The following is a 23,508-nucleotide window of genomic DNA, read 5'->3' on the forward strand; positions in this document are numbered from 1 at the left end:
AGCATTAGCTCTTCCTGGCTATAAATTTTGGTGCTAACTGTTTAACTCCTAAGGTAGCATAACCTTAGCGGTAAGTCAGATTTACATAAGAAGACGGCACGTTTTATGACAGGGAACGACTGAATCTTGTTCCTTTCTTCCTCTCGAAGACAACATTTTGGCTCTAAAAGCCCCTTGCTCCAACAATCCACTTCAACTACAAGAGAAAAGAGATACCTATATCTTGGTCAATGTTTAGAGACTGAAATATTTTCTTTATATAGCAAGAGTTGTCATATTGTTTGGTATAGAATACTTTTATCTACTACTGCAACACATTTATCTCATGCGGATATGATGAATGGTAAACAAAACTTTTGTAATTTTTTATTATCTTGTAACGATGCATAAGCAGCGGATCAGGATTAATCAAAATATTTTTCTATTTGCTTTAAACTAGATATATTTTCTCACGTAGGGAGTTAAACAAAAAAAAAAAACAACTATTTTTCTAGTAGTTGATTAACTGGAACCTCGTCCAATACTTTCTTGACGTTATTCAGTATAGCGGTCGTTCCATAGTCGATGATAGGACCACCAAACTCCTTGGCAACAAGCTTCCAATTTTGATTCATGAAATCCAACACCATTTTACCTAAAATTCATAAGTTAATGTTTATATCAACCTTTAACGATAGCCGCCTAATTGAAATTGATTATAAACTGAAATTTTTTGTTGGGGTTGCAATTATTAAAAAAAATAATTATTACAATAAAAATAAGATACCAATCGGTTTTCTGAGTTATTGCAGTACAAAATTCCATAATTGCAATTGTTTTAAATCATAATCAACCCTGTTTACGTACTTATTTCAGCATTGCCTTTGAAAAGATCGGTCATGTGGTAAACGATCCGGCCCTCGTAAGTGTGTTGGACATCAATATCTTTCATTTGAACGTATTCCTCATTTCCTTTCTTTATAGTCGTCAGTCTAAACGTGAACCTGGTTTTCAGATTTTCTGTAAAAAAAATACATTTCCACCCTCTGTTTAAGGCTAAATAATAATAAATTGAATATTATGATTGTTAGGGCAGCTTAGTGCTATCAAATTTTGTTATAATCAATATAATTAAAACGTTTGTCTTGTATTTTACATTAGAATTTATGCGAAAGTTCTTATTAAAAAAATTAATCCAAAAACAGACATGTAAAATGTAAACTTACTGCAAATAATTGTCGAATTGCCCTGGCCATCAATAGGAAACATCATTAATTTACCGGAAGAACGGTATTTGCCTTTGACGACTAAATTGCAATGAAATACGACTTCGTATTTGTCCCCAATCGGTCTACAAGAAAAGGAAATTCATAATAAGTTTAAGAAAAACACGTCCTACGAAGACATGGCACTATCTTCTGTGATAATTTTTTGATTTGCATTGTTACCTAACAAAATCAACTGTGCATTTCCGAAGACCTTTGCTGTAACCTTCTTTGAAATCAATTTTTATTCCTCCCGGTAATTCCAATTTAACATCGTCTATTTTATAAGGATCCAGACTACCGATACCCAACTCCGGGACACCATTAACAAATTCAGGAATTAAAGCTTGGAGAGAACTTTTCAAACACTCGGGAGACGTCTCTTTACAGGGGGTTTTAAAACCATCTGTAGAAATTTTTTTTTTATTGGGTTAATAATAAGAAAAATTAAAGGTTTTAATAAATTTACAATATATAAAATATACTTACGAAATTTTGAACACTTTGCAATAGCACAATAGGAAATCAAGAATATAGTTACTGTACTTTTAAACCAATACATGTTTGAAACGAATATAAAATTTATCAATAATATAAAAAGTAACTTTGTTCTGACGACGCTTAAAAAATTGTACTGAAACCTCAAGAATTCTCAAACGATTTATAACTAATGTAAAAACATTAATAAATGAAAATAATAATTTACTAATTAAACATTTAATGACATTCGACCTAATAATAACTTAAGTATAAAAAAATATCACAATTGTTTAATGGTAAGTGAATTTGACATTTATCATTGAAGCATTAGGCGCTCCGGACATCTATAAGTGCATCACTAGGACCTTCCTTAGAGAATATCTGTTCTAATAAGTCCTTATCAATATAGGCTGTACTCGAAATATCCGGAGATGTTGTTGTTGCACTGGGAATCTTATCAGGAACTGACAATTGGTGACAAGCTCCTATGCTTCTAACTGAAATATCTGAAAAAAATACGATTAATCATCAATTATTATATTAATCCCTACTAGTCCCTACTAGCATTATAAATGCAAAAGTAACTTTTTCTGTCTGCCACCTTTTCATGACGAAAGTACTGAACTGATTTTGATGAATTATGGTACGTATAGAAATAGATGTAATTCTGAAAAAGAACATAGGCTACCGTGTATCCCAACCCCGACCCCTAAACTATAAGGGTGGAACCATGAAGTGCAGTTCGAGTTCAGTGGCCTGTGGCCATAATAGCAGAGAACCACTTTGCTGTCCACACGGACAGAGTCGGGGGCAAAAGCTAGTTAGTAATATTATTATAATTATTATCTATTAATTATTAACGGGTTCATTTGAGTTAAAAACATTCTAGACATTTTTTTTTCTTTTGTTTAGATATATTAGATATACCTATTGATACTGGTGTGACATTAAAAAGACTGCAAAGCTGGATTAATATGACAAAATTGTTGTTCGTTTATCTACTGATTTAATTATATTATTATAATGTTTAAGATAACGTACCCAAACCGCAACCTTTAGCGCATTGGTACTTCCCCCTATTGTAATAAGTTTTCCCATTAGAAGCACATATAGGGTTATACTCCGATGTGGTTATGCATGAGTCCAAACACGATCGGAAATAACGACTATCCAATGTCGTGGTTGTGATGGGTGAATCGCTGGTAGAATATCTATCTTCAAGAGGATCTTTCTTTGGACATGGCATATGACGCTGTAACTGGACCTCTGAAATATAATTTAGGGTTAACTGTTTTGTGATTAAGTCGAAGTTCAATTAACTATGCTTTTTATTATAACAATGTTATCAAAAAATGATTAAAAAGAGAATATATGTTTAACAAAGATATTTTTTTTTTATGTAAAAGGCCATATATGTGTGCCAATAAGTATGGAAGACGACATCATTCAAATGATCGCCTCGGTTTCTCACAGTGACACGGATTCGTGTGGCCTAATTTTCAATTACTCGACCAGCTGAATTTGAGTGACGTTTTGTGTTATGTTCGCCTTTAGGGCATCGGTGGATTGTGGTTTATTTGCATAAAAATGCGAGTTCAAGAAACCTCACAAAAAGTCTAGCGTGGTTAGATCGCATGACCTTGGCGGCCAAGTCACATCACCCCTGCGAGAGATATCCTTAGTTTCAAATCCGTCATACAGTTGTCAATCGTGGCGTCAGCTGTGTGGCGCCGTCCTGCTGGAACCACATGTCGTTCAGGTTCATATGGTTTAATTTGGGCCATAAGAAATTCGTTATCATAATTCTGTAGCGCTCATCATGGACGGTGACCGCTTCGCCAACGTCGTTTTTGAAAAAATACGAATCAATGACGCTGGCGGCCCAAAATCCGCATCAAACGGTAAATTTTGAGGATGTATTATCACCTGGTGAACCTCGGGTGTGATTGTTTTGTCCCATAACTAACTTTGTTTGTTAACAATGCGATTCATCCAAAAATGCGCCTCGTCGCTAAAGATTTTTCAGCCAAAATCTGGATCCTCTTCCAAACGTTTTGAAGCCTAGTCAGCGAACAAACGGCCTTATCCGTGGTCTTGAACTTTCAGCTCTTGGGTCGGCTGAATCTTATACGGGTGTAATCCTAAGTCTCGCTGCAAAATTCGCCAAGCTGAAGTTTGCGAAAGACCAAGTTCTTGTGCATGTCGAGGAATCGACTGTCTCGGGTTCTACTGTATACTTTGACGGGCCTCGGCAATGTTCTCAGCTGTTCTTGCGTTTCTTGAACGTACGGGTGTGGGCGGATCGAATAGAGAACCGGGCGTTTGAAATTTGGCCATAAGAAGTTTGAAGAGTCGACTGTGAAGGGCCACCACGTCTACCGTAAAAAGGACGCAATGCACGCAACGTTTTCACTAACAAACACTCAATTGATAATAAAGTTTTATCATGTATACGCGCTATTCAATAGTGTAACCTGCCATGGTGATTTGGTATAAGTAACTGAATAATAAACAGAAGATTTGACAAAATGGCCGCAACGGGCCGCCAAAATCTACCCGCCCTTAATGGAAAACCCTTTACATAGCAGTGTACTGTATAACGACGTTGTAATATACATCCAGACTATTCTAAAGCTTCTAACTTTTTTATTAAACCTTAGTTAACATCGTCACACGATACATAAGAAGTTTACAGTTTTTCAGGTCATAAATCTCCGCACTTTAAAGCATTAATCGTAGGCTATTGAATTAGAAATGGGAAACGATTTGTATATAGAATGACAAATGCAAGCTTGTACTAAGCATACTATGTAGTTAATATATTGAACACAAATTTTATTCAGCTCACGTTAAAAGAATCTAATAAACTAGGGAATGACCTCAATAGCACACTACTTCACACACATTGGCCAAGTCCTTGTAAAGCTTTTATGTAAATTCATTCCGATGCTTTATAGTTAATTGGTGTAAAAGCACCTTCGACGAGCAGATATGGTACTCGCTATCAGAAATTCCACTTGTGGCGAGTTTAATGTTATTCGACTTTAAGGTACCAATGAAAAAGAACTACATTTATAAACCAAGATAAAGATTATCTTTGAATTCATACGGCAGCCTGCTTCGATATGATCAGATAGAAATTGTTTGAGATACTAATACGTGTAAAACTTTAAAGGACATAATAGCTTATCTTAAACATTGTTTAAATATAAATAATAAATGGTATTATATTGACTCACCTACACCACATGCCTGGGCGCAATACAGTTTTCCAATATTATTATATGTGATATTATCTGTTCCACACACTGGGTTATACTCTGATGTAGTGGGACAAAGAGACATACATGTATGCGTGTTGCTCGAAGCAGTGGTAGAAGGTAGCGTGCTACTTGTAGTTCCTTGTTCATTACAGGCAGACAAATATTTTAATGCGACATCTGAAATTAATAAAAAATATCATCAAGCTATGAACTATTGTAATGTACAAACAGATATATCATAAGTTTTAATGTTATTTTAATATCCACAAGTAAGTCTTCAAGAACTTCACAATGTACTTTCTATTTAATATTTATACATTGTCTTGTTTATTCCATTGTAATAGAAATGTTTGTAATAATATAACTTCATCACGACATATTACTAAAGCAGTTCCTATCCAAGAATAATCTCCGACAAAAGAAAGATGTTGTTTAGTGTGTATATACAGGGTGTGACTAATTAAATATTTATTTTTTGAAGACAATTTTATAGTATATAGTATACGGAATATGATTTGTATAAAATTATTCCTGTATGGTATTGTACACTTTTGGTTGCTTTTTCATCGGTTGATTAGAATTTGTTGATAGGAGTATTAAAACGACCTTAAAGTTTTTTTTTTGTAGTGTAAAAATCAACACTGACATAACTCTCGGATTCATAATATTTGTATCTTGCATTAAAAAAACGTTCGTCGCAAAATATTGAATTAGTATATTATAATACGTGTGATACCGAATAGAAAATGCTAGATGAAGATATGTCTTAGTACTTATTTAGAATTAAAAAAAAAATCTGTTTAGAAATGTTTTTTTTTCGAACAGTTTAAAAATTAAATAAAATGTATAAAAACTTTTTCAGTTCACATTTGATAAAGATTTTGATGTCATTCATCCACTATTTGTTTTTTTATAGTGGTATCACGTCAGTTGGTTTAATATAACGTATTTTATGGTTCAGAATATTAGTTTCATGACTTTTAATTCAATGGAAGTTTTTTGCTAGCAAAACTAACAACAAAGAGCACATTGCACAGACCCGCCGCATACGAAATAAGGAAATGGGTTTTGTGTCCTATTGACTTAGTCCCTTAGAAGGATGAAAGACTATCTTCGTGATGATCTGACTACCTCAATTTTAATACAAGAAAATCTTTACTTTAACGTTATATCATGTGAAAATTAATAAGTTTTTCATCTAATATAAAATAAAGTAAAAGAAGACATGACATTTTGCCCTTTTCCTAATTTCCTACTACGTTACTTCGACCTAGAAAACTAGTTTCCTCTTTAATTTTGTTTTTATTATTTCTAAGGACATTTTCATGACGCTTAAAGATATTTTTAATGCTTATTAAATATGTATGTGGTAAAAATATATAAAACCAAAATGTCCTCCTTTTCAATGCATTTACATAAAGAAGGTTTAATAAAATAAATTGTCCAAAAAACAAATAAATTATATCAAAGTCCATTATTAGTTTAAAAAAAAACACGTACATTAATTTTTTTACAATATTATGAATTTAAATAAGAACTAAATAAATTATTTTTCGACGTTTCATTTTGACCTCATTTAAAACGGTGTTTAAGTTAATTATTTTATAATGAATTTGATAAGTACTAGTTATTTCTTACAATCAATCAAATTCAATCAGTCTATCGATGGTTGAACTTTTTTTGTGCATGTTCTTTGTCAAAACCACAAATTAATGCAGTCACAATTATATCCGGCTGTGTGAGTAAGCCGGATTCGACTATAAATATTTAATGTTAATTCATGTTCCAATAGTCCCAACAGTAATAGCCTCCACTTATTGTTATAAATACGGTAATATTTATCGGCGTTCAGTACTCATGAAATTCCAAGTTTTAATCGTTCGCTTCCGCCTCTGTGTCCGCTCTAGATCATTGACGGAAATATAATGTCACATTGACACATGAAATATATAAGTACGTTAATCAATCAATCAATCAATAATGAAGAATAACTAGTAGACGTATAAATATTTCACTGAATTAATCATAAAAAATTATGTCATAGTATCTCTATCTTTATTTCAAAAATAAATTATTTTGTTTTAAAATCTTTACGACATATTTGCATTATCAAGCTAATTACGATGGGTTTCTAGTTATTAATTCATAAACCCATGTTGATACTGCAATGTACGAAGATTTATGAACGAAAAAACTCAAAACTTTCTGTTTATAGTTTAAGATGCAAATTTGTAGTGACTGTTGACGTGTGTGATGTAACAATGGCTGAATGTGATGGACATGACTGCATGCGAATATATTTTTAAAAAATGTATTTAAAACTCCAACCATTTATAAATATTTGAATTCGGGCTTTTCAATGTTGATATGTGACATTTTATTTTTCTAGGTCACTGGACCTTATTATAAAAAGGTTAATTTTAATTGTATCGTTATTCTTATTTTTATACGTACATATATACATGTTTGATATAATAATGAAATCACTTTGAGGTTATATCGCGTTGTAACAATTATAAAATGATTTAAAAATATACACATTTTATATAATTATTGTACAATAGTTTGATTAAGTATCAGAAAAAAATCATAGACGTGAAATGCATATGAAGTAAAATTCAAAAGTTTATTTTTTTTTTAAATCCACCTTTTAGACGAAAATAATACTTTGAGGGTAAATTTTGATATCCACTATCCATTAATTACTTATATTACCTTTCATTGTTTAAATAACTCTCTCAAATATTACCTCCAAAAAAAAAGTTCTCAATTTTTTTTAATTAATCCTTCGTGTGACATATAATTTAAAATCACTCAATATCGCACCTTAACGCATGCACACACATAAATGATACGTATTTGTTTTTACACAAACACTATTGTGTTTATGCAAAACATTCACAAAAAACAAAGAATGTTTTTTTAAATAATATTTAGACTATAGATAAGTTTAACAGACTTACTTTCTCCGCAATCTCTGACACATTTCAGATAATCTAGATTATAATATGTAACATCGTCAGTGCCACAGACAGGGTTATAATTGTTCTTTAAGAGACACAAACGCCTACATTTCCGTATAAAACGCTCAAGCTCTGGATTCCCTTGTTTTCGTTTGCTGAAAAAATTATTTAATTGAAATACATACAATATTATCTCAGAAACATCAAATTACTAACTTACTCAAGGTATAAAGAGTATACAATATAGAAACTCAAAATTGATATTACTAGAGTTATAAGGAAAAATGTTTTTGTGAACTACCATTTAATATATGTTTAAGTGGCAACTAATGGTTTTACGACAGACTCGTTTAATTAAAAACTAATTTAGAGCATTATCTGTTATGTCAAATAATATATATATATATATACATATATATTTATAATACTATACCATAATAATACTTTTTGTTATTAATTTTTTTTTTATATATTAAACTTAAACATGAACTCACTCGAAGTGTTCGTTATCATCGGGAAAAATTATTCTATCATTATAATCGTTCTGCGTGTCGTAGTTAAAATTTGTCTTCTCGTGATTTTTGTATATCCAACTTGGTTGTTCTAGGTTTCTGTCGTTATTGTTTTGCGGCTCATCATATGAATATAATTCTCTGCTAATACTGTTCGGCAATCCACTCGTGTATTTGTTGAAGCAGAATACCGTTTGAGTGTAAACCAAAAGTACTGCAAAAATATTATATGACAAATAAAACTAATATTTTCGGATTACTGCGCTTTTTTATTTTTTCTTTTAACCACATAGTCCCGACTTTTCAGTTACTTGGCAGCAACCGTGATCACGGGCAGACGAGATTTTCCTCATTTCTCGTAAATATTAGTTTTATTTAAATGATTGAACGCGAAAGTCTTGTATCTCATTATTATACGATACTTACGAACTACATTAACTTATAACAAAAAATTTTAGTTATATATATAAAGTTTAAACACATAGCTTTCACTAGGGATTCCATTTGAATACCTGTATTAAATAACATCACTGTAATTGAAAACTGAATTTGTGAGACGACGTAATACTTACATAACACTTGTTTATATTTATACATTATTATTTATTAGCACTATACGGACAAAAAAAATACGAATTTTCCGCTTTTATAAACAGATACCTTATCACAACCACTTTGAAGTTCAAAATGAGTGCTCGTACCGTGTGCAGACTTAATAAAGACCGACTTAAAGAACAAACGTCTTAAAGAAAAACCCGTCATAAGTCACGTATTTTGCTTTCAATGTCTATTGAAGCTCATATAAATATATTAAATAAATTTCAAATAGCATATGCATTGTTTTTGAAAACCTTAATATCATTATAGTCGTATACTAACAGCTAGTTAGTGTTTTAAATTCTGTATTAATCTTAAACGTGCAATTTATAAACAAGGAATAGACAGTTCAAATATGTCCTTTTTAAGTAATTCGTTAGGACGTGTTTACGATTAGGACAGCGAAAATTATTCCGTTAGTAATAATACCTAATAATATATACCTAGTTATAAAAATATATATTTGATTCATAACATAAAGATTCAATGTTAATTTTGTTATATTGTTGTTTGTATATCGCATGAATTCATTCAATACGAGCTTATTGATATTTAACTCAACATTTGTCCTCCACAATCTTTTATCTCAAACAATTTTTTTACCGATTTTTTTTTTTATCCAAAACTCGAAGTTTTCAAATTTAAATGACGTAAAATGAAAAAAACAGTCACACTTGTAGATGCTATATATTCTGTCATGGTGTTTTCGATTAAGATAATAAAATTGTGAACTCAGTTTTATCAATATTCAATGTCTTCATAGATGTTTTAATAACTTATAATTTTGGACGTATCTCATTTCTCAATCTTAGTAAGTTAAGCTTCAAATTCTTGATCTTAGAAAATTCAGTTATATATTTTCTTTGAATACCAATGTACATAAGGACGATTGAAAAAAAATAAAATAAAAAATAGGTGAAACAAAACGTGATCCTATCGCTTAGTGATGAAAAAATTCTAGAGAACAGATTTATAACACATCTTTCAACAAAAATACAATAATATGAGATAATTTTATACAATTAATAAAACGAAACAGTACTACTAATGATTATACAAAGATTTCTTATACTATTTCTTTTTCGTTTACTTACCTATGTTGACGGAGCATCACTAACTAACTAGTTTGTGTTGAAACATCTCGGATATAAGTTCCGTGCACTTACTTCACAAGAGTAAACCTACAGACATTAATGTCTGACACTTGTGTCGCTATTTAAATTGTATCTTAAACTTACTATGGATATTCAAGACTATATACTCTAAACATATCAGATGAAGCCATAAATAAATAAAAAAATGTAAATTAAAAAAAATATTATCAATTAATTATTTATATTTCATAATGTAAGTTTAGAGTGAATTAAAAATTCGTTTTAATAAAATTTACTGCTTAGTTCATTAAAGCGAAATCCATTGCCATATATGAAGATGCCGTTGTTTTACAAACCTATAAAATACTCCGTCATGTTATTTGCTATTAGAAGTGTTTACTTATTAGTTATATGTAAGTGTTAAGACATAGTTATGTTATTCGCACAATTTGTTAAAAGTTTGTTGCTAAAAGCGTAAATAGTTATTTTTACAATCTGGAAATAAAGATAAAACGGTTATTTTAATAATATTTGTAAAAGAAATTTCTACGTTATTAGTTAAAATAATTATGCAGTAGGTATATCTGTTGCGTAACATGCTATTTAAATATCAAAAACCTTGGAATTATGTTCAACTTAGTAGTTAGATCATCAATTGCGTAGAATTCCCCTAACAATTACCATAGCTGCTGATATCGGATGTTTAAAAATTAAAAGACTATTTCCCAGTACTGTTTTATATTAAATTGATATAAGAAAATTACGATTCATTATATTTAACAAGATAGAGTGAGTCTGTTGAATAAAATTGCGTGAATAACATGGTTAGAAATATTTAGCATAAATTTGTAAGTTCAAGCTAAACATTAGGTATGCTATGAGAGCAAGACCTTGAGGTCGTCCGTTACTTATCAGTGCTAATTCAAATCAAGGGCTATTGTTAGTTATAGTGTTTTATAAAAGACCCGCTTGGCAGTATTACGTCATCTTATTTAAACGGATTAGAAAAGCATCCAAGGTCCTGCCCCTTGCGTATTGACTCATATCATTTTATGCAGTTTCATTGAAATATCTCGTTGGAAATGTAACTGGGCCACTTTTTCTCATGATTAATCACAAACAAAGAGTATGGTTGTAAATAAGGTAAATGAACAATACTGAATACATACCGGAAATATCCTATAAATATAATAATACATTAATCATAGGGTAAAGTTACCACAGAAATATCATTTGACTTAATCTTTAATATAGTTGTATAACAAATACAATACTATATAAATACAAACAATATCATTAAATTATTATTTAAGTGTTATTTATTAAATGTGACCATCAATCACCTGGGAGGGAAAAAATACACTGCTTTAATAGCAAAACATTTGTGTATGAAGCGTACTATAGCGAATGTATGAAACACTTGGAAGAATACAAATATTGACATTATTCTTAACTTGTCATTAAATTTTGTTTTAGGATAACGACATCAAATCGTTATTTAAAAGACATAGTGTCAGTATGTTATGTATTAGCATACAGAACAATATAAATTTGTTTTTCTATCAATCAATCTCTGTCGTAATACCATATTTTTAAGTAATTTTGATAAGGTTTAATAAGTTTATTATAACACATAACAGGCAATTTTTGAGAAAATTCCTTCAATTAATATAATCATTCACAATATTTAATAGCAATAACGTAAATTAACATTCTAACTATCAATTTACGACAGGCGTAAATCAAAATTAAACTGTTTAAATCAACCATTTTACAGATAAAGTTCTTCCTTGGCCTCTTGTATCCTTGCATTTATTCAAATATTTAGTTATTGTAAACAATAAAAAGGACATTGACTAGTTCTGTTTACATATTTGACATTGACGCTCCGAAGTGATCGTTAATTTCGGGTAAAAGATTCTAGAATGCAAATAATACGAAGCCATCACAGATTAACATTTTTAATCATTACTCTTAACACTAGTTAAACTAAACGTAAAATATTACGAGTTTATTACTGTTTGATGTATATATGTATCTATGATGTTGTTTGAACTTTTCGTGAATGAAAAACCGGTTTGACGCTTCAAGGCTCAATAGTTTAACTCAAGAACAAAGTTTAAACTAAGTCAAATATGTTTATTTATATTTGCTTAGTAAATAATGTGTGTCATTTAAAATTACTAAGCTAACCATACATAGGTTTTTCCATCATGTACGTCTAAACCAAGCTTTTAGTTAACTCGTCGTATTTAAATTGTGATGCGATCGAAATATTTAGATATGGTAATTACTTGCTGTGCAGAAATAAAAGACATCTGTTTTTTGTGAAGCCGCAAAACTAGTTTTGAAAATATTCACAATGCATTTTGTTTAATAATAATATAAAAATCTCCTATTGTAGCGACAAAGGCTGCAGATTCCAATTTTGTAAAGTTTCAGATTTACCATGTCCATAGTTTATTCAGTTGACTTCTGGCAAATAGGGATAACATTATCGCAAGACTCGTATATTTTAAATTCATTCTATGTATATATATTTGTTGCCTCCTTATTACTGGAACCGATCTAACGTGAGCGAAGATGGTCAAGTTGAATAGTTTTTAAATGTAACATTTATTTGTTGATTAAATATAGCACGGTGCGAAGCTCAATATGAAACCAGCATGGTTTTAAAATTGTTAATCATCTTTATATAGGTACAAATAATTGTATAGAAAATTATTCTCTAGAGTATTTTTTTTTTTGCAATGTCATGTTAATATAACCTAATTAGATTAGCTTACCTACCTAATCAAGATTCGAGCATTTTGATAAAATTTTTGACGGAAGGAATATGTTATTACTTATGACCATTATATAATATTCCCGATAGAAATATGTTAATTTTAGCACATGTTTAGGTAATGTTATCATATAAGGTAATAATAGCTCACACATACTTTAGTTTTAACTAATGTATTATTTATAAAGAGTTTTGTACTACAAAATCTTATGAAACTAATATTTATGAGGTAGGTGCTGGTGTCGGGGCCGGACAACGAGACGACCTAAGCAGGTTTACATCTGAAAAGAAAAAAAACATTCTTATGACATAGAACAATAAATATTAAATTATGTTACGATAAATAAAAGTATCAATACAAAAATGATAGTAACTGTTATTAAATTTAATGAATTTTAGAGCAAAAATCTAAAAACTAGTGTTGAATCTTTTTATATAAAGTATACTCACTGACGCCGCAGGCCTGAGCACACGACAGTCTACTAGGGTTTTCGTATGTGACATTGTCTGAACCACAGACAGGATTATACTCAGCAGTCACAGGACAAGATTGGATGCACTGACGAACGTCACTGGATTGAGTGGATGCTCTACAAAAATATGGAACAAAGAAATGCACAGGTGTATAATAGAAGACAGAGACGAAAGTTCTTAGCATTAAATGGATTCACCGTGCGGGTGCCGGGTCCATCGCGTTGCAGGGAGAGGAGCTTCGACAGTGCCGGGTACTTGCGACCCAGGTGTAGGTTTAAGGGGCCCCTATCTAACGAGCGTTAAACGCTCACTGCCACTGTCTTAGCTCCTCTCCCTACCTAACCAACCAATTATATCTGGTTAAAACTAACGTATTTGGGGGAACCGCTGTTGTTGGTTGTGGCTGTGGTTGTGGTTGCGGTTGTGGTTGTGGTTGCGGTTGTGGTTGTGGTCGTGGCCTTGGTTGTGGTTGTGGTTGAGGATATTGGTCAGGAAATCCGGGAAAAAAGTCTGGAAATCCAGGAAAACGTCCGTTGTCTGGTCTATTCGGCCTAAACCAACCATACCTATCTTCCAAATTGTCATTATTGTCATTATTTTCAGCTTGACGTCTGTTCCTGAAGGCTAAGCCGAGAGCTTCACTGCTCAATAAGGCTGAAATTAAAAGAAATAAATTAAACATCTTTAAACTTAAAAGCATTTTCTAAATTCATTGTCGTAGGAAATTTCACTACTGTTTAAAGGAGTACTTATTCCTATTATTTTTTTTTATTCTAGAATTTTTTACTCATATCCTATAATACTACAGACGATTAATTGTAAATGAACTGAGGAATATAAAAAAGGTATACGAAATGTGAATATTTTGTTGCAAAAATATAATGAACTCTATACATAATTAACGGCCTCAAACCACCATTTCTGAGAATACTTTTTTTGGTCATCCCAAACACAATAAAAATACCTCTTAATAATAGTAATCAAACATGTATCGGAAGGTAGGCGTCTTTTATAAAACAATATTAACAATTGGTCAGATGTATGAACAAAGTAACAGCTTTTATACCGAACGATCTTTACTCACCCAATACAAAGAAAAAACACAACTTCTCCATTTTAAAAACTATATTTTCTTAATATTTGCTCTCGACACGTGCTACTCTTTGCGAGTCTGTCGTAAACACTGCTGATATATTGACATTATCATGTTTTTATAAGCGTCTCAGATTCCTGTTCTGCGGCTTCCTAGTGTTGTCCGACGCTTTTATCGATAGTTTTTTTTTTTTAATTATTATAACCCTAAGTACTTAAGTGTTCTGTGTATAATTTTATTTATATGTTATAAACACATAAAACAATTAAGTTTATATTAAAGTCAATATATATATATTTAGTTGCAACAATTTTTATAGATAAAATCTTTTTGATTAAAAAAAAAAAATAAGTAAAATAAAATGTAATATATTTAATAAATATTATTTATAATATTTAGGTTTTAAGCTGTAGCTTATTATATATTCTTTTATTTAAATAACTTTTATTTATCAAATTATTACTTAACTCTATTTCTTTGTGAAAACTTTCGTATTAATAAATCAAAGACTAATTTATGAACTAAACGTTCTTCTTCATTTCACAAGTTAAATTCGGAAATATAATTTAGGAGATCAAAGTGTAGTTGTTGTCCGCAAAATTTCTTTATATATTTTCCTTAGACCCCTTACAACGTAGAAATCGTAATGAAATTCACAGCTGAAACAAAGTAATTGCAGTAACCATATAAAATAAAAATAAAAATAAATAGTGCAACGGGACTAATTTTTTACTTTGAATTAGGTATTAAGGGACTTTTACTGAATATAATCTTTAAAACATTCAAAGTAAAATCTAAGATGAAAGATCGTTTTAAAATTTACAGTGTTCATTTCCATAAAAAAATATCCAGATCCATAGCGCGGATTAGTCAAGAGGTGTCAATAAGATTCAAACCAACTGAAAAGAAGCATATAAGCGAAGGGTTATATACGCTATTGCGAACAAAGCGGTAAAGAATTCTTCAATGTACCTACAGACTATAAGCCTCATGAAAAGAACTGGAGAGCACAATTATTTTAAATTTAAATTTATCGATACTACTTGCGAGAAGTTAATAAGGAAATGTTTTGGGCTAGATACAGGGAATACTTCATACATGAAGTAAACTGCTTTGTCGACATATTGATGAAAAGGTGTCAGTGCAAAGGGTTACTCGCTCCCTTAAGACTTTGTTATATATCAGTCTCAAAATAAGGTTATATATATATATATAGGTTAAAATAAATTCAGCAAATTCTATAGATATTTCCATTATTTCTTAACATTAAATGTTGTCCAGATTTATTTCCAATAATTCAATCAGCTTAGAAATATTCTTAAGTTTTAAAAACTATTTTCCACTCTTTAGACTGATCGCTTTATAGGGTTATATTATATTTATACTTTAATACTCATTCATAAGAATAACTTTTGAAATTGTTATAAGCTCTTGGTTATCTCTCTTAATGGCTGTACATGTACAAACATGTACACGTAACATAAAGAATTAAACTCTATTATACATTGAAGTGTAAATTTTGTACAAAATTAAAAAATAACACCTTTAAATTAAAATATTTAAATCATTCGAAATACTTTCTCTCTAAACTTATCCCTTTATAAGCTGTTTATTTTATAAAACTTTTGTATTTTTAAGCGATCTTAAAATATTTATAACCTTTTAGATCAAACTATAAAAGGCAGTTTGTTGTAACTTGGGAAAATATTGGATATTTTGAATGCACAAAACAGGAACATTCATTTTATTTATATTGAAATAGAATATCTAACATTTTGTTAAGCCGAGGACCGAAAGAGAAAAGACATGATCAATTCTAATGAAAATATACCTTTATGTAAAGTGTCGACAAATAATTGTACATTGTCGTCATATTAAGAATCACTTGCCAGTGGTATCTAACAGCGACCACGTCTTATAAGGGTTACGTCTGAAAACATAAAGAAGAGACAGTTTAATAATGAATAATCATATGATGAAGATGAAGACACGATCTTCACAAGTGGATATTCACCGACACCACATTCCTGAGCACACAAAAACCTTCCAGGGTTGTCATAAGTAACCCCATTGGAGCCACAGACTGGATTATATTCGGGTGTCACGGGACAGTTTCGGATGCACTCCTCAGTTTTATTGTTGGAATTCCTAAAATAACACGCTGTAATCTAAACTGTACTCTTAAATAGTGATTCAAAAGGTTTTTTATAGAAATTACCCGTTAGGAGTAATCACTGTCATCTCATCCTGACTGACGACGGTTGTTATTGTCGACACTACTGTAAACATGCAGAGGAAATATTGTTTGATACTTTTTCTTTATATAATTACATATATATTATATGGAAACAATATACACGAATTCTCCAACAAGTATTCGTAATAGAAATTTAATTAAAATCATAAAATACTTAGTTTTATAAATGGTACAAAATTTATTAAAAAAAAAACATGAATTAAATATGTACATTTACTTATAAGTGGGAAATTTATCATACAAATGTACTTACCGAATACAAGTATTAAAAAAGAGTTCATTTTAAAAACTGTGTTCAGTAAATTAATTTAAATGTATCTCGTTACTTGTCTCACGTTTCATAGAGAACTGTGTAACTGAAAAAATAACAACACGCTTTTATATACTGCTAAGAACATAACTAATATGGGTGTTACATGTTTAGAACGTCAGCATCAGTTTTCAATTAAATACCAAAAAATTATGGACTTATAATATCGATATATTACATAGGTACATCACTATTTTTATTATCGGCCCGCGTAAATTCCCGAAGCCCGTTTTCTTAGGGTTTGGAATTACCTGGTAATAAAATGACAAATGAAATAAATCCAGAAATCCAGAGGATTAAAATTACTTACAATTTAATTTCCTGTAAAAAGCTTGATATGTTGTTCTGTCTTATAAGTAAAAGACAATTAGTAACATATTATTTGTACGTCATTTATCAATTTGATAAGGCAAACTTTTTTATAACAGCAATAAAACGACAGATATACCTTCAAACTTCTTTATATTTATGTATACAAAAAAAAAAAAAAAAAACAAATGCGTAAATCGTAAATCTTGCCGTAAATAATTTCATATTAAATCAAATTATGTCTCACTGTTACGTTAACTAAATACTTTGATTGATATCAAGAGCTATTTATGAATGTGAGAAGTATTACGTATAAAAATTTTCTTAACTATGATTTATTTGAAAATAATTCTAGGTAAGATAGCCGCAAACAATCATATGTATTCGTTAATTAGATCATGTAAGGTTAAATAATTCTAAAATATCTGTTCTAGAAGAAGAATTTGACAAATTAATTACGTATACACCAAATATCATTTTACTATTTATTTTATTTATAAAGAAAATGTATATGTTAATGAGATTGAACAAAACAACCATAAAATATATTTTACCTCACAGTTACAGTCATCGAAACAATTGGAAAATGACTTCGAATATACATATTCCTTTATGTATTTAACATTTTATACGTATTTCTTTATTAAGGGAATTTAATCAGCTGTAACTCAGTGGATCCTTGAAGCACGCTCCGCTGTCACACTCAATGTACTCCACTATAATACTGGCAATGCTGAAAAGAAGCAAATTGGGTAAAAGAAAAGAATAAAATATTCTCAAGTCATACGTTGAAGTAATTTTGGACATCCTATTCGTACGTATATCACGTTATCACAGTAGCTAAAGACCAAGCATAATTATAATGAGAATTAAAGGATGTTCTTGTGTCAATTTGATATATTCAAATTTCCTATAAACCTGAAGAGATAAAAAACCCACAAAAAAAATATGCTTCATACAATAGATTTTCTGTAATTTCCCTTGATTTATAGCGAAACATTTAACAAAGAATGGAACATTAAAATGTGACTTGTGTATGTGGCATTGTTTATGTTTTAAATAGGAATATAAAAACTTTACTATTATTTTAAATCGTTTTTTTTTTCTTAATAAAAAGGTTAAATTTCTTTGAAAAAATACCATAAAATCTTAAGTTATTTAAACAACATTTATTGATATTGTAATTATGTTAGTTTATTTAATAATTTAAAATCATAGTAATGATGGTTTATTTTATAAAGACCAAGTCACCATACCGTGACCTCTATGAGGGTAACCTCTAAAAGTTAACAACTAATTAAAGGTAATAACCCTGTATTTATTTCATAAATATATATCAATCAGTCAGATTGTGACCGCGGCCAGTGTGATGTGTCCGAAAGGTAAGGGACGGTGTGCATAATATCGTTAATCCAATTTTTTTAAATAATATAATTATAATAAAATTATCCTTTAAAAATTATGTAACACTCAAACTTTGCTGAAAAACTTCCTTAATAAATATTACTTTGTTTTAAGAACAATCGAAAATGATTTTAAATTTACAGACATTTTAAATTCTTGAATAAAAATATATTAAGATCATAAATGAAACAACGACATTTGACAGGTGAATATAATATATAAATATATATATATATATGCAATATGAAAATAACTTGAGGCTGTCATCAGTTATTATAAAAACTTATTGGTATTCATAATTATTGTTAAAAGTAAAACAAAAACAAAGACTGTTTAAAAGGAGAATAGAACTATGTTTGAATTTTGGTATAAATATGACGTCTGGACGTACGACAGCAGAGTTCAGTGAGTGCGGACCGTTGCAGAATACTATAAAGAATCTTCGAGAAATACAAGAAGTTTTAGAAGAACTGAAGTTTCATTTTAATATATCATGGAACGTACTGGAAGAAGTGACATTAGTGACTTCTGGTGTTTGTATAAAATCCGATATATATATATTAGAGTGGATCATAAAAACTTGTACTAAAACCAGATAGAAACTGTATCCATAATCTAAGTTTGCATCGCCACCCCACACACGAAGAGTTTCTCGTCTCCCGTCCAATATTTATGAATGACAAACTGGTAACTATTGTGTAACATGTCGATGCCAACTTAGACTAAGCACATATTTTTCATTATATACAAATACTAAATGTTTTTCAACAGTCGTAACAAAACTATACAAGAGCATAGCTCTCGCATGTTGTGATGTGTTTTCCACATCACTGTAAAATTCTATAAACTTGCCCTAATTATTTTCTTATATTCTGTTTTGAAAAAGTTGTATTTTATAGTTTGATATTTAAATCTAGTTGGAATCGCTGCGTGATGCGAAGAGATTGGATTACACAACAAGGCAAAACCGTACTGCGTATATTGGAAAATTCAGCAAATAATCTGCCTAAGCCTTAATCTACTTAAAATTCCACTACAAGCAAACACCCACTATTAAAACAAAGGAGATGTCTGTAACACCTACTGAGTAAGAGACGAATAAACCCTAAGGCATTTAATATACCAATTAAGGAATAAAGTTACTCAAGATGACATTTTCGCATAACTTTTTAAGCTGTTTTGTTAAAAAATACTTTTATTTCCTTCGATAAAATAACATACAAGTGAAATATTAAGTAAGTAGTAGTGACATCTCAGGAGTCGAACCATTTTTGATATATTTCGTTTAAACGAGTTGCAATTATAAAACAAACTCACCTATAATGTTAGTTTCTAATAATATACGTATTCGATTTTGTTCGCAACTGCATATTAACAATAACAATCCAGCTATAATAAAACGATGCTTTTATAAAAATAGCTTGACCTACATTTTCAGTTATATATGAATAATATTAACATTTTAACCAATCTTTTTTACATTAAAATAACACAAATTCTATAAAGATTTAATTATGCCTTAACTTTAATTTTGAGCTGTATTCGATGAATTTAATTTTACATTTTAAATATTTATGAAAGTGTTTATTGGGGACTTCCCCTATTTGTAGAGTTAGTCTACCAGTAATAAAAGATAGCACTTCCGCAGTAACTTACAAAGTAATGATATGGGAGAAAAACTATAAAGTATATTTTCTTGTATAAAGTAATAACCTTTTTATTGAAGGTTAATCCCCTGTGAGATGTAAAAAAAATCAAAGTAAACTAAAGAGTTTTAAGAATAAATAAACTAATTTTATTTATATTGGTTCGTTTTTTGCAAACTTACCACAAACGTGCAACTCCACACTACTTACGGTACGTGAAAACTAAAAACGCTATGTACGTAGTGTAACGATAAAATGTCGTGAGAATGCTACTGTTTTTAATAAGAAAGAGGATTAAAAAGTATTATTTCAATTTAGATATAACAAGTTATAATATACATACATACATACACACACACACACACACATATATGTATATATATATATATATATATCTCATATTAATATAATTCTGACAGTCTTGTAGTCCAAAAATAGGTCATTGGCATTTTGACAGCATTTATAGTTGAAGATTAGGTGAAAATTGTTTTTTTAAATTTGATATCCATCCTACACAAAAATTATCCACTTTATATCACTTAGGGATGTATGGGATTTAATAATAAATGCCTAAGGTCTATAGAGAATATGTATATTTCTAATTACGTTCAATTTTATTATCGATATCGATAAAATGCCATTGGTCACTCCCTAATACATTAAATGCATACAGATTTAAGATCAGATTTATCTACGGTACAAAAATATATTAGCTATCCTTTTCTTAAACTGACGAATCTTAAAGAGTAAGCAGCGTAAACGGCTGAATTATCTATTTATTTTTATGATTTTAATTTTATTTATAAGGAATGCTGTGTTAAACTATGACGCATGTGTTAACATTTATAAAAAATATTGTTTTATTTGACCATCTTAAATAAAACTCTATAGAATTAAGTTCTTCATAACTTTATTCATTTAATTGGGAGCTGGTGTTGTAACCGTACAGCGATTCGGCCTCGCTAAGGTTACATCTGTGGAAGAAAGAAAATCGATAAAAATAACTAACATAATATTGTCCGTATGTTACCGTTGGCAATGAGATATTTTCAGACATTGAATAGTTGCGTAAAATATTTTTTAAGTAATTAAACATATCTATTTTAAAACAAAATAATGTTTAAAACAAACAAGCGTTAAATGATAATTTAATTCTATGTTATAACTTTTTCTCTTTCTATAGTTGGGATATTCCTTTAAGATTTAAACCGGTAAGCAAACAGGTTCGCAATCACATGACATCTGTATTTAAAGATGTCATTTTCCTCGTTTATAATTAACTTCATATTGTATTATACACGCCAACTCTGATCTGTTGTTTGTGTGCTTGTTAATTAAAACTTAAAGTACCCAATTCATTTTTAATATCCATTGTTAACGTTGAAATTATACGTTAAATTTGGATACAATACTTACAAACGGAATTGTGACTTTAAGCAGTACCTAACTCATGGAAATGTTTGGTTCGACTTTGTAAGAGACAAAACAAGGAGCTGCATAACAATCAACATTTTGTAGTACACAGACGAGAAAGCACATAGTGATTGTAATTTTATTTATTGAAGTTTCTTGTCACAATTTTTTCTACATATTTATATTACGAAATAAATGAATTTTATAATATATTATATAAAAATCCATCTACACAGACAGAAAATTGAACTTGAGACTTCTTCAACGCGATATTGCAGAAGTCACAGGTCAAAGTCAATTCGCAGGGTCTTTATTTATTTATATACTCACTGACTCCACAGGCCTGGGCGCAACTTAGTATGCTAGGATTCGGATAAGTGACGTTGTTAGAACCACAGACAGGATTGTACTCCGCGGTCACGGGACACGAGCGACGACAGTCATTATCACTTCGGCCGCTATAAACAGAAAATAATGAAATAAAAAAGTTACAAATAAAACCGGTTATTAATTGCAATTAAGTGTAGGTTCATTTTCTGTTGCTAAAACTGGTTAGGATTCTGGTTCTGACTTTTTTTATTACTTCAGAGATGTTCATATAAAACAAAGAATTTGAACTTTTAAGTAGAGTTAATACTTACGTATTTTCACCAGGTGTTTCGGTTTGACCTGGCGTTGGACCGATTCCGCCTTCATCAAATAAGATTAAGATATCATTTTGTCTTTTAAATCTCAGGTTTGTACAAAAAACTTCAACGCTTATTGTAGCTAAAATATAAAAGTACAATAAATCCTTTTCCGTATTGATGTATAACAAATTAATAACATACATACCGAAACACATTAAACATAGTATTTTTTTCATCTCAGCTTTTGTAATAATATGTCGACGGAAGGTGATACTGTAATCTGTATAAGAGACGATAATAAAATGCATCTTATTCTAATCTTAATAGTTCTTATATACGTATTGAAGTGATTGCAAAATTTATCGCTATATTTACCGCGCGAATTTAAAATAATATAATACTATAAATTTAAAATAATATAACTATAAAGAACGGAATACATTTGCAGTTATAAAAATAGGGTTTTTTAACGAATTTAACAAAAAAAGGGGTTAGGAATGATTTTTACTAGAAACTTAATAGTATAATAGGAATGAAAATTAAATCCCATTGATCACAGAGCCAGTTATTGACATGAACTGATCGAATATGTGTGAATGTTGGAGTCCAGTAGAACGCCGCGTCTACCAACTGAATTACAATGCTATTAGTCTGGAGAGAAACCGTGTAGTCTGAAAAAAATCTTTGTTCTGTTGTTTAGCTTTAGTTAAATATTAAATTATCTGGCCCAATAACAGCAGCAGCAAAGTACGATATCCTCATAACTATTTACAGTTTAAGAAGTCGGATTGGCCTCCCTGTCTTGGGTCCGTCTTTAATTAGATTTTAGACAGCAAAAATGTACGTATTCCTGCAATGACGGGATCGGAAGTGGGCCTGAGAACTTCAGTAATTAGAGCGCTTTTGTGGTGGGTGAAGGTTTCTCTCTCTCTCTCTTTACCTCTTTCTAGTTCCGAGATGTTACTACTAATTAACCACCAATGGGAATCCCTCAAGAAATTTTGTCAACTAGAAGAAGAAGAAGATGAGCCGTTT

General features: G+C 30.2%; 4 protein-coding genes and 1 long non-coding RNA gene across 7 annotated transcripts; all 5 read right to left on the bottom strand.

Moving 5' to 3' along the window:
- Positions 1 to 353: 353 nt before the first annotated feature.
- LOC116769752 (protein takeout-like) lies at positions 354 to 1,868 on the bottom strand. Its single transcript, XM_032660945.2, has 5 exons — positions 1,734 to 1,868; positions 1,428 to 1,650; positions 1,206 to 1,330; positions 847 to 999; positions 354 to 634 (listed from the first exon to the last, which is right to left on the bottom strand). Exons 1-5 carry the CDS (start codon positions 1,804 to 1,806, stop codon positions 483 to 485), a joined length of 726 nt encoding a protein of 241 aa, XP_032516836.2. The 5' UTR covers positions 1,807 to 1,868; the 3' UTR covers positions 354 to 482.
- Positions 1,869 to 1,945: 77 nt separating this feature from the next.
- Positions 1,946 to 9,183, bottom strand: LOC116769751 (serine protease inhibitor dipetalogastin-like). Its single transcript, XM_032660944.2, has 6 exons — positions 9,035 to 9,183; positions 8,445 to 8,676; positions 7,951 to 8,105; positions 4,964 to 5,164; positions 2,766 to 2,990; positions 1,946 to 2,230 (listed from the first exon to the last, which is right to left on the bottom strand). Exons 1-6 carry the CDS (start codon positions 9,057 to 9,059, stop codon positions 2,052 to 2,054), a joined length of 1,017 nt encoding a protein of 338 aa, XP_032516835.2. The 5' UTR covers positions 9,060 to 9,183; the 3' UTR covers positions 1,946 to 2,051.
- A 3,912-nt stretch (positions 9,184 to 13,095) lies between these two features.
- LOC116769650 (circumsporozoite protein-like) lies at positions 13,096 to 14,652 on the bottom strand. Its single transcript, XM_032660797.2, has 4 exons — positions 14,497 to 14,652; positions 13,784 to 14,066; positions 13,389 to 13,528; positions 13,096 to 13,219 (listed from the first exon to the last, which is right to left on the bottom strand). Exons 1-4 carry the CDS (start codon positions 14,525 to 14,527, stop codon positions 13,161 to 13,163), a joined length of 513 nt encoding a protein of 170 aa, XP_032516688.2. The 5' UTR covers positions 14,528 to 14,652; the 3' UTR covers positions 13,096 to 13,160.
- Positions 14,653 to 16,228: 1,576 nt separating this feature from the next.
- On the bottom strand, positions 16,229 to 18,163 carry LOC116769651 (uncharacterized). 2 transcript variants are annotated; one of them, XR_009752869.1, is made up of 4 exons: positions 17,936 to 18,163; positions 17,016 to 17,118; positions 16,724 to 16,784; positions 16,229 to 16,435 (listed from the first exon to the last, which is right to left on the bottom strand). It is a non-coding gene; the product is annotated as an uncharacterized LOC116769651 (long non-coding RNA). The 2 variants fall into 2 exon arrangements; XR_004353482.2 differs by lacking the exons at positions 16,724 to 16,784; positions 17,016 to 17,118; positions 17,936 to 18,163 and adding an exon at positions 16,520 to 16,702.
- Positions 18,164 to 21,324: 3,161 nt separating this feature from the next.
- Positions 21,325 to 22,815, bottom strand: LOC116769496 (uncharacterized). Of its 2 annotated transcripts, none has more exons than XM_061522533.1 (4): positions 22,679 to 22,815; positions 22,486 to 22,612; positions 22,175 to 22,302; positions 21,325 to 21,405 (listed from the first exon to the last, which is right to left on the bottom strand). In XM_061522533.1, the coding sequence occupies exons 1-4, from the start codon at positions 22,779 to 22,781 to the stop codon at positions 21,350 to 21,352; spliced, it is 414 nt and encodes a 137-aa protein (XP_061378517.1). In that variant the 5' UTR covers positions 22,782 to 22,815; the 3' UTR covers positions 21,325 to 21,349. The 2 variants fall into 2 exon arrangements, with proteins under 2 accessions (XP_061378517.1, XP_032516499.2); XM_032660608.2 differs by having other exon boundaries at positions 22,486 to 22,534; positions 22,679 to 22,795.
- Positions 22,816 to 23,508: the final 693 nt, after the last annotated feature.

This window comes from Danaus plexippus, chromosome 14 (genome assembly GCF_018135715.1).
Source record: "Danaus plexippus chromosome 14, MEX_DaPlex, whole genome shotgun sequence".
Classification (NCBI taxonomy): domain Eukaryota; kingdom Metazoa; phylum Arthropoda; class Insecta; order Lepidoptera; family Nymphalidae; genus Danaus; species Danaus plexippus.

Coding starts and splice junctions, on each gene's coding strand:
- LOC116769752 (XM_032660945.2), bottom strand. CDS start 1,806: ATGTATTGGTTTAAAAGTACAGTAACTATATTCTTGATTTCCTATTGT. Junction 1,000..1,205: donor CAATTCGACAATTATTTGCA/GTAAGTTTACAT, acceptor TTTTTTTTACAG/AAAATCTGAAAACCAGGTTC. Junction 635..846: donor CAAAGGCAATGCTGAAATAA/GTACGTAAACAG, acceptor TATGAATTTTAG/GTAAAATGGTGTTGGATTTC.
- LOC116769751 (XM_032660944.2), bottom strand. CDS start 9,059: ATGTATAAATATAAACAAGTGTTAT. Junction 8,677..9,034: donor TAAATATAAACAAGTGTTAT/GTAAGTATTACG, acceptor ATATTTTTGCAG/TACTTTTGGTTTACACTCAA. Junction 2,231..2,765: donor CGCTAAAGGTTGCGGTTTGG/GTACGTTATCTT, acceptor TATTTTTTTCAG/ATATTTCAGTTAGAAGCATA.
- LOC116769650 (XM_032660797.2), bottom strand. CDS start 14,527: ATGGAGAAGTTGTGTTTTTTCTTTGTATTGG. Junction 14,067..14,496: donor GTGTTTTTTCTTTGTATTGG/GTGAGTAAAGAT, acceptor TTTTAATTTCAG/CCTTATTGAGCAGTGAAGCT. Junction 13,529..13,783: donor ACAGCGGTTCCCCCAAATAC/GTTAGTTTTAAC, acceptor ATATTTTTGTAG/AGCATCCACTCAATCCAGTG.
- LOC116769496 (XM_061522533.1), bottom strand. CDS start 22,781: ATGCATTTTATTATCGTCTCTTATACAGATTACAGTATCACCTTCCGT. Junction 22,613..22,678: donor ACTATGTTTAATGTGTTTCG/GTATGTATGTTA, acceptor TTTATATTTTAG/CTACAATAAGCGTTGAAGTT. Junction 21,406..22,174: donor CGCCCAGGCCTGTGGAGTCA/GTGAGTATATAA, acceptor TTTCTTCCACAG/ATGTAACCTTAGCGAGGCCG.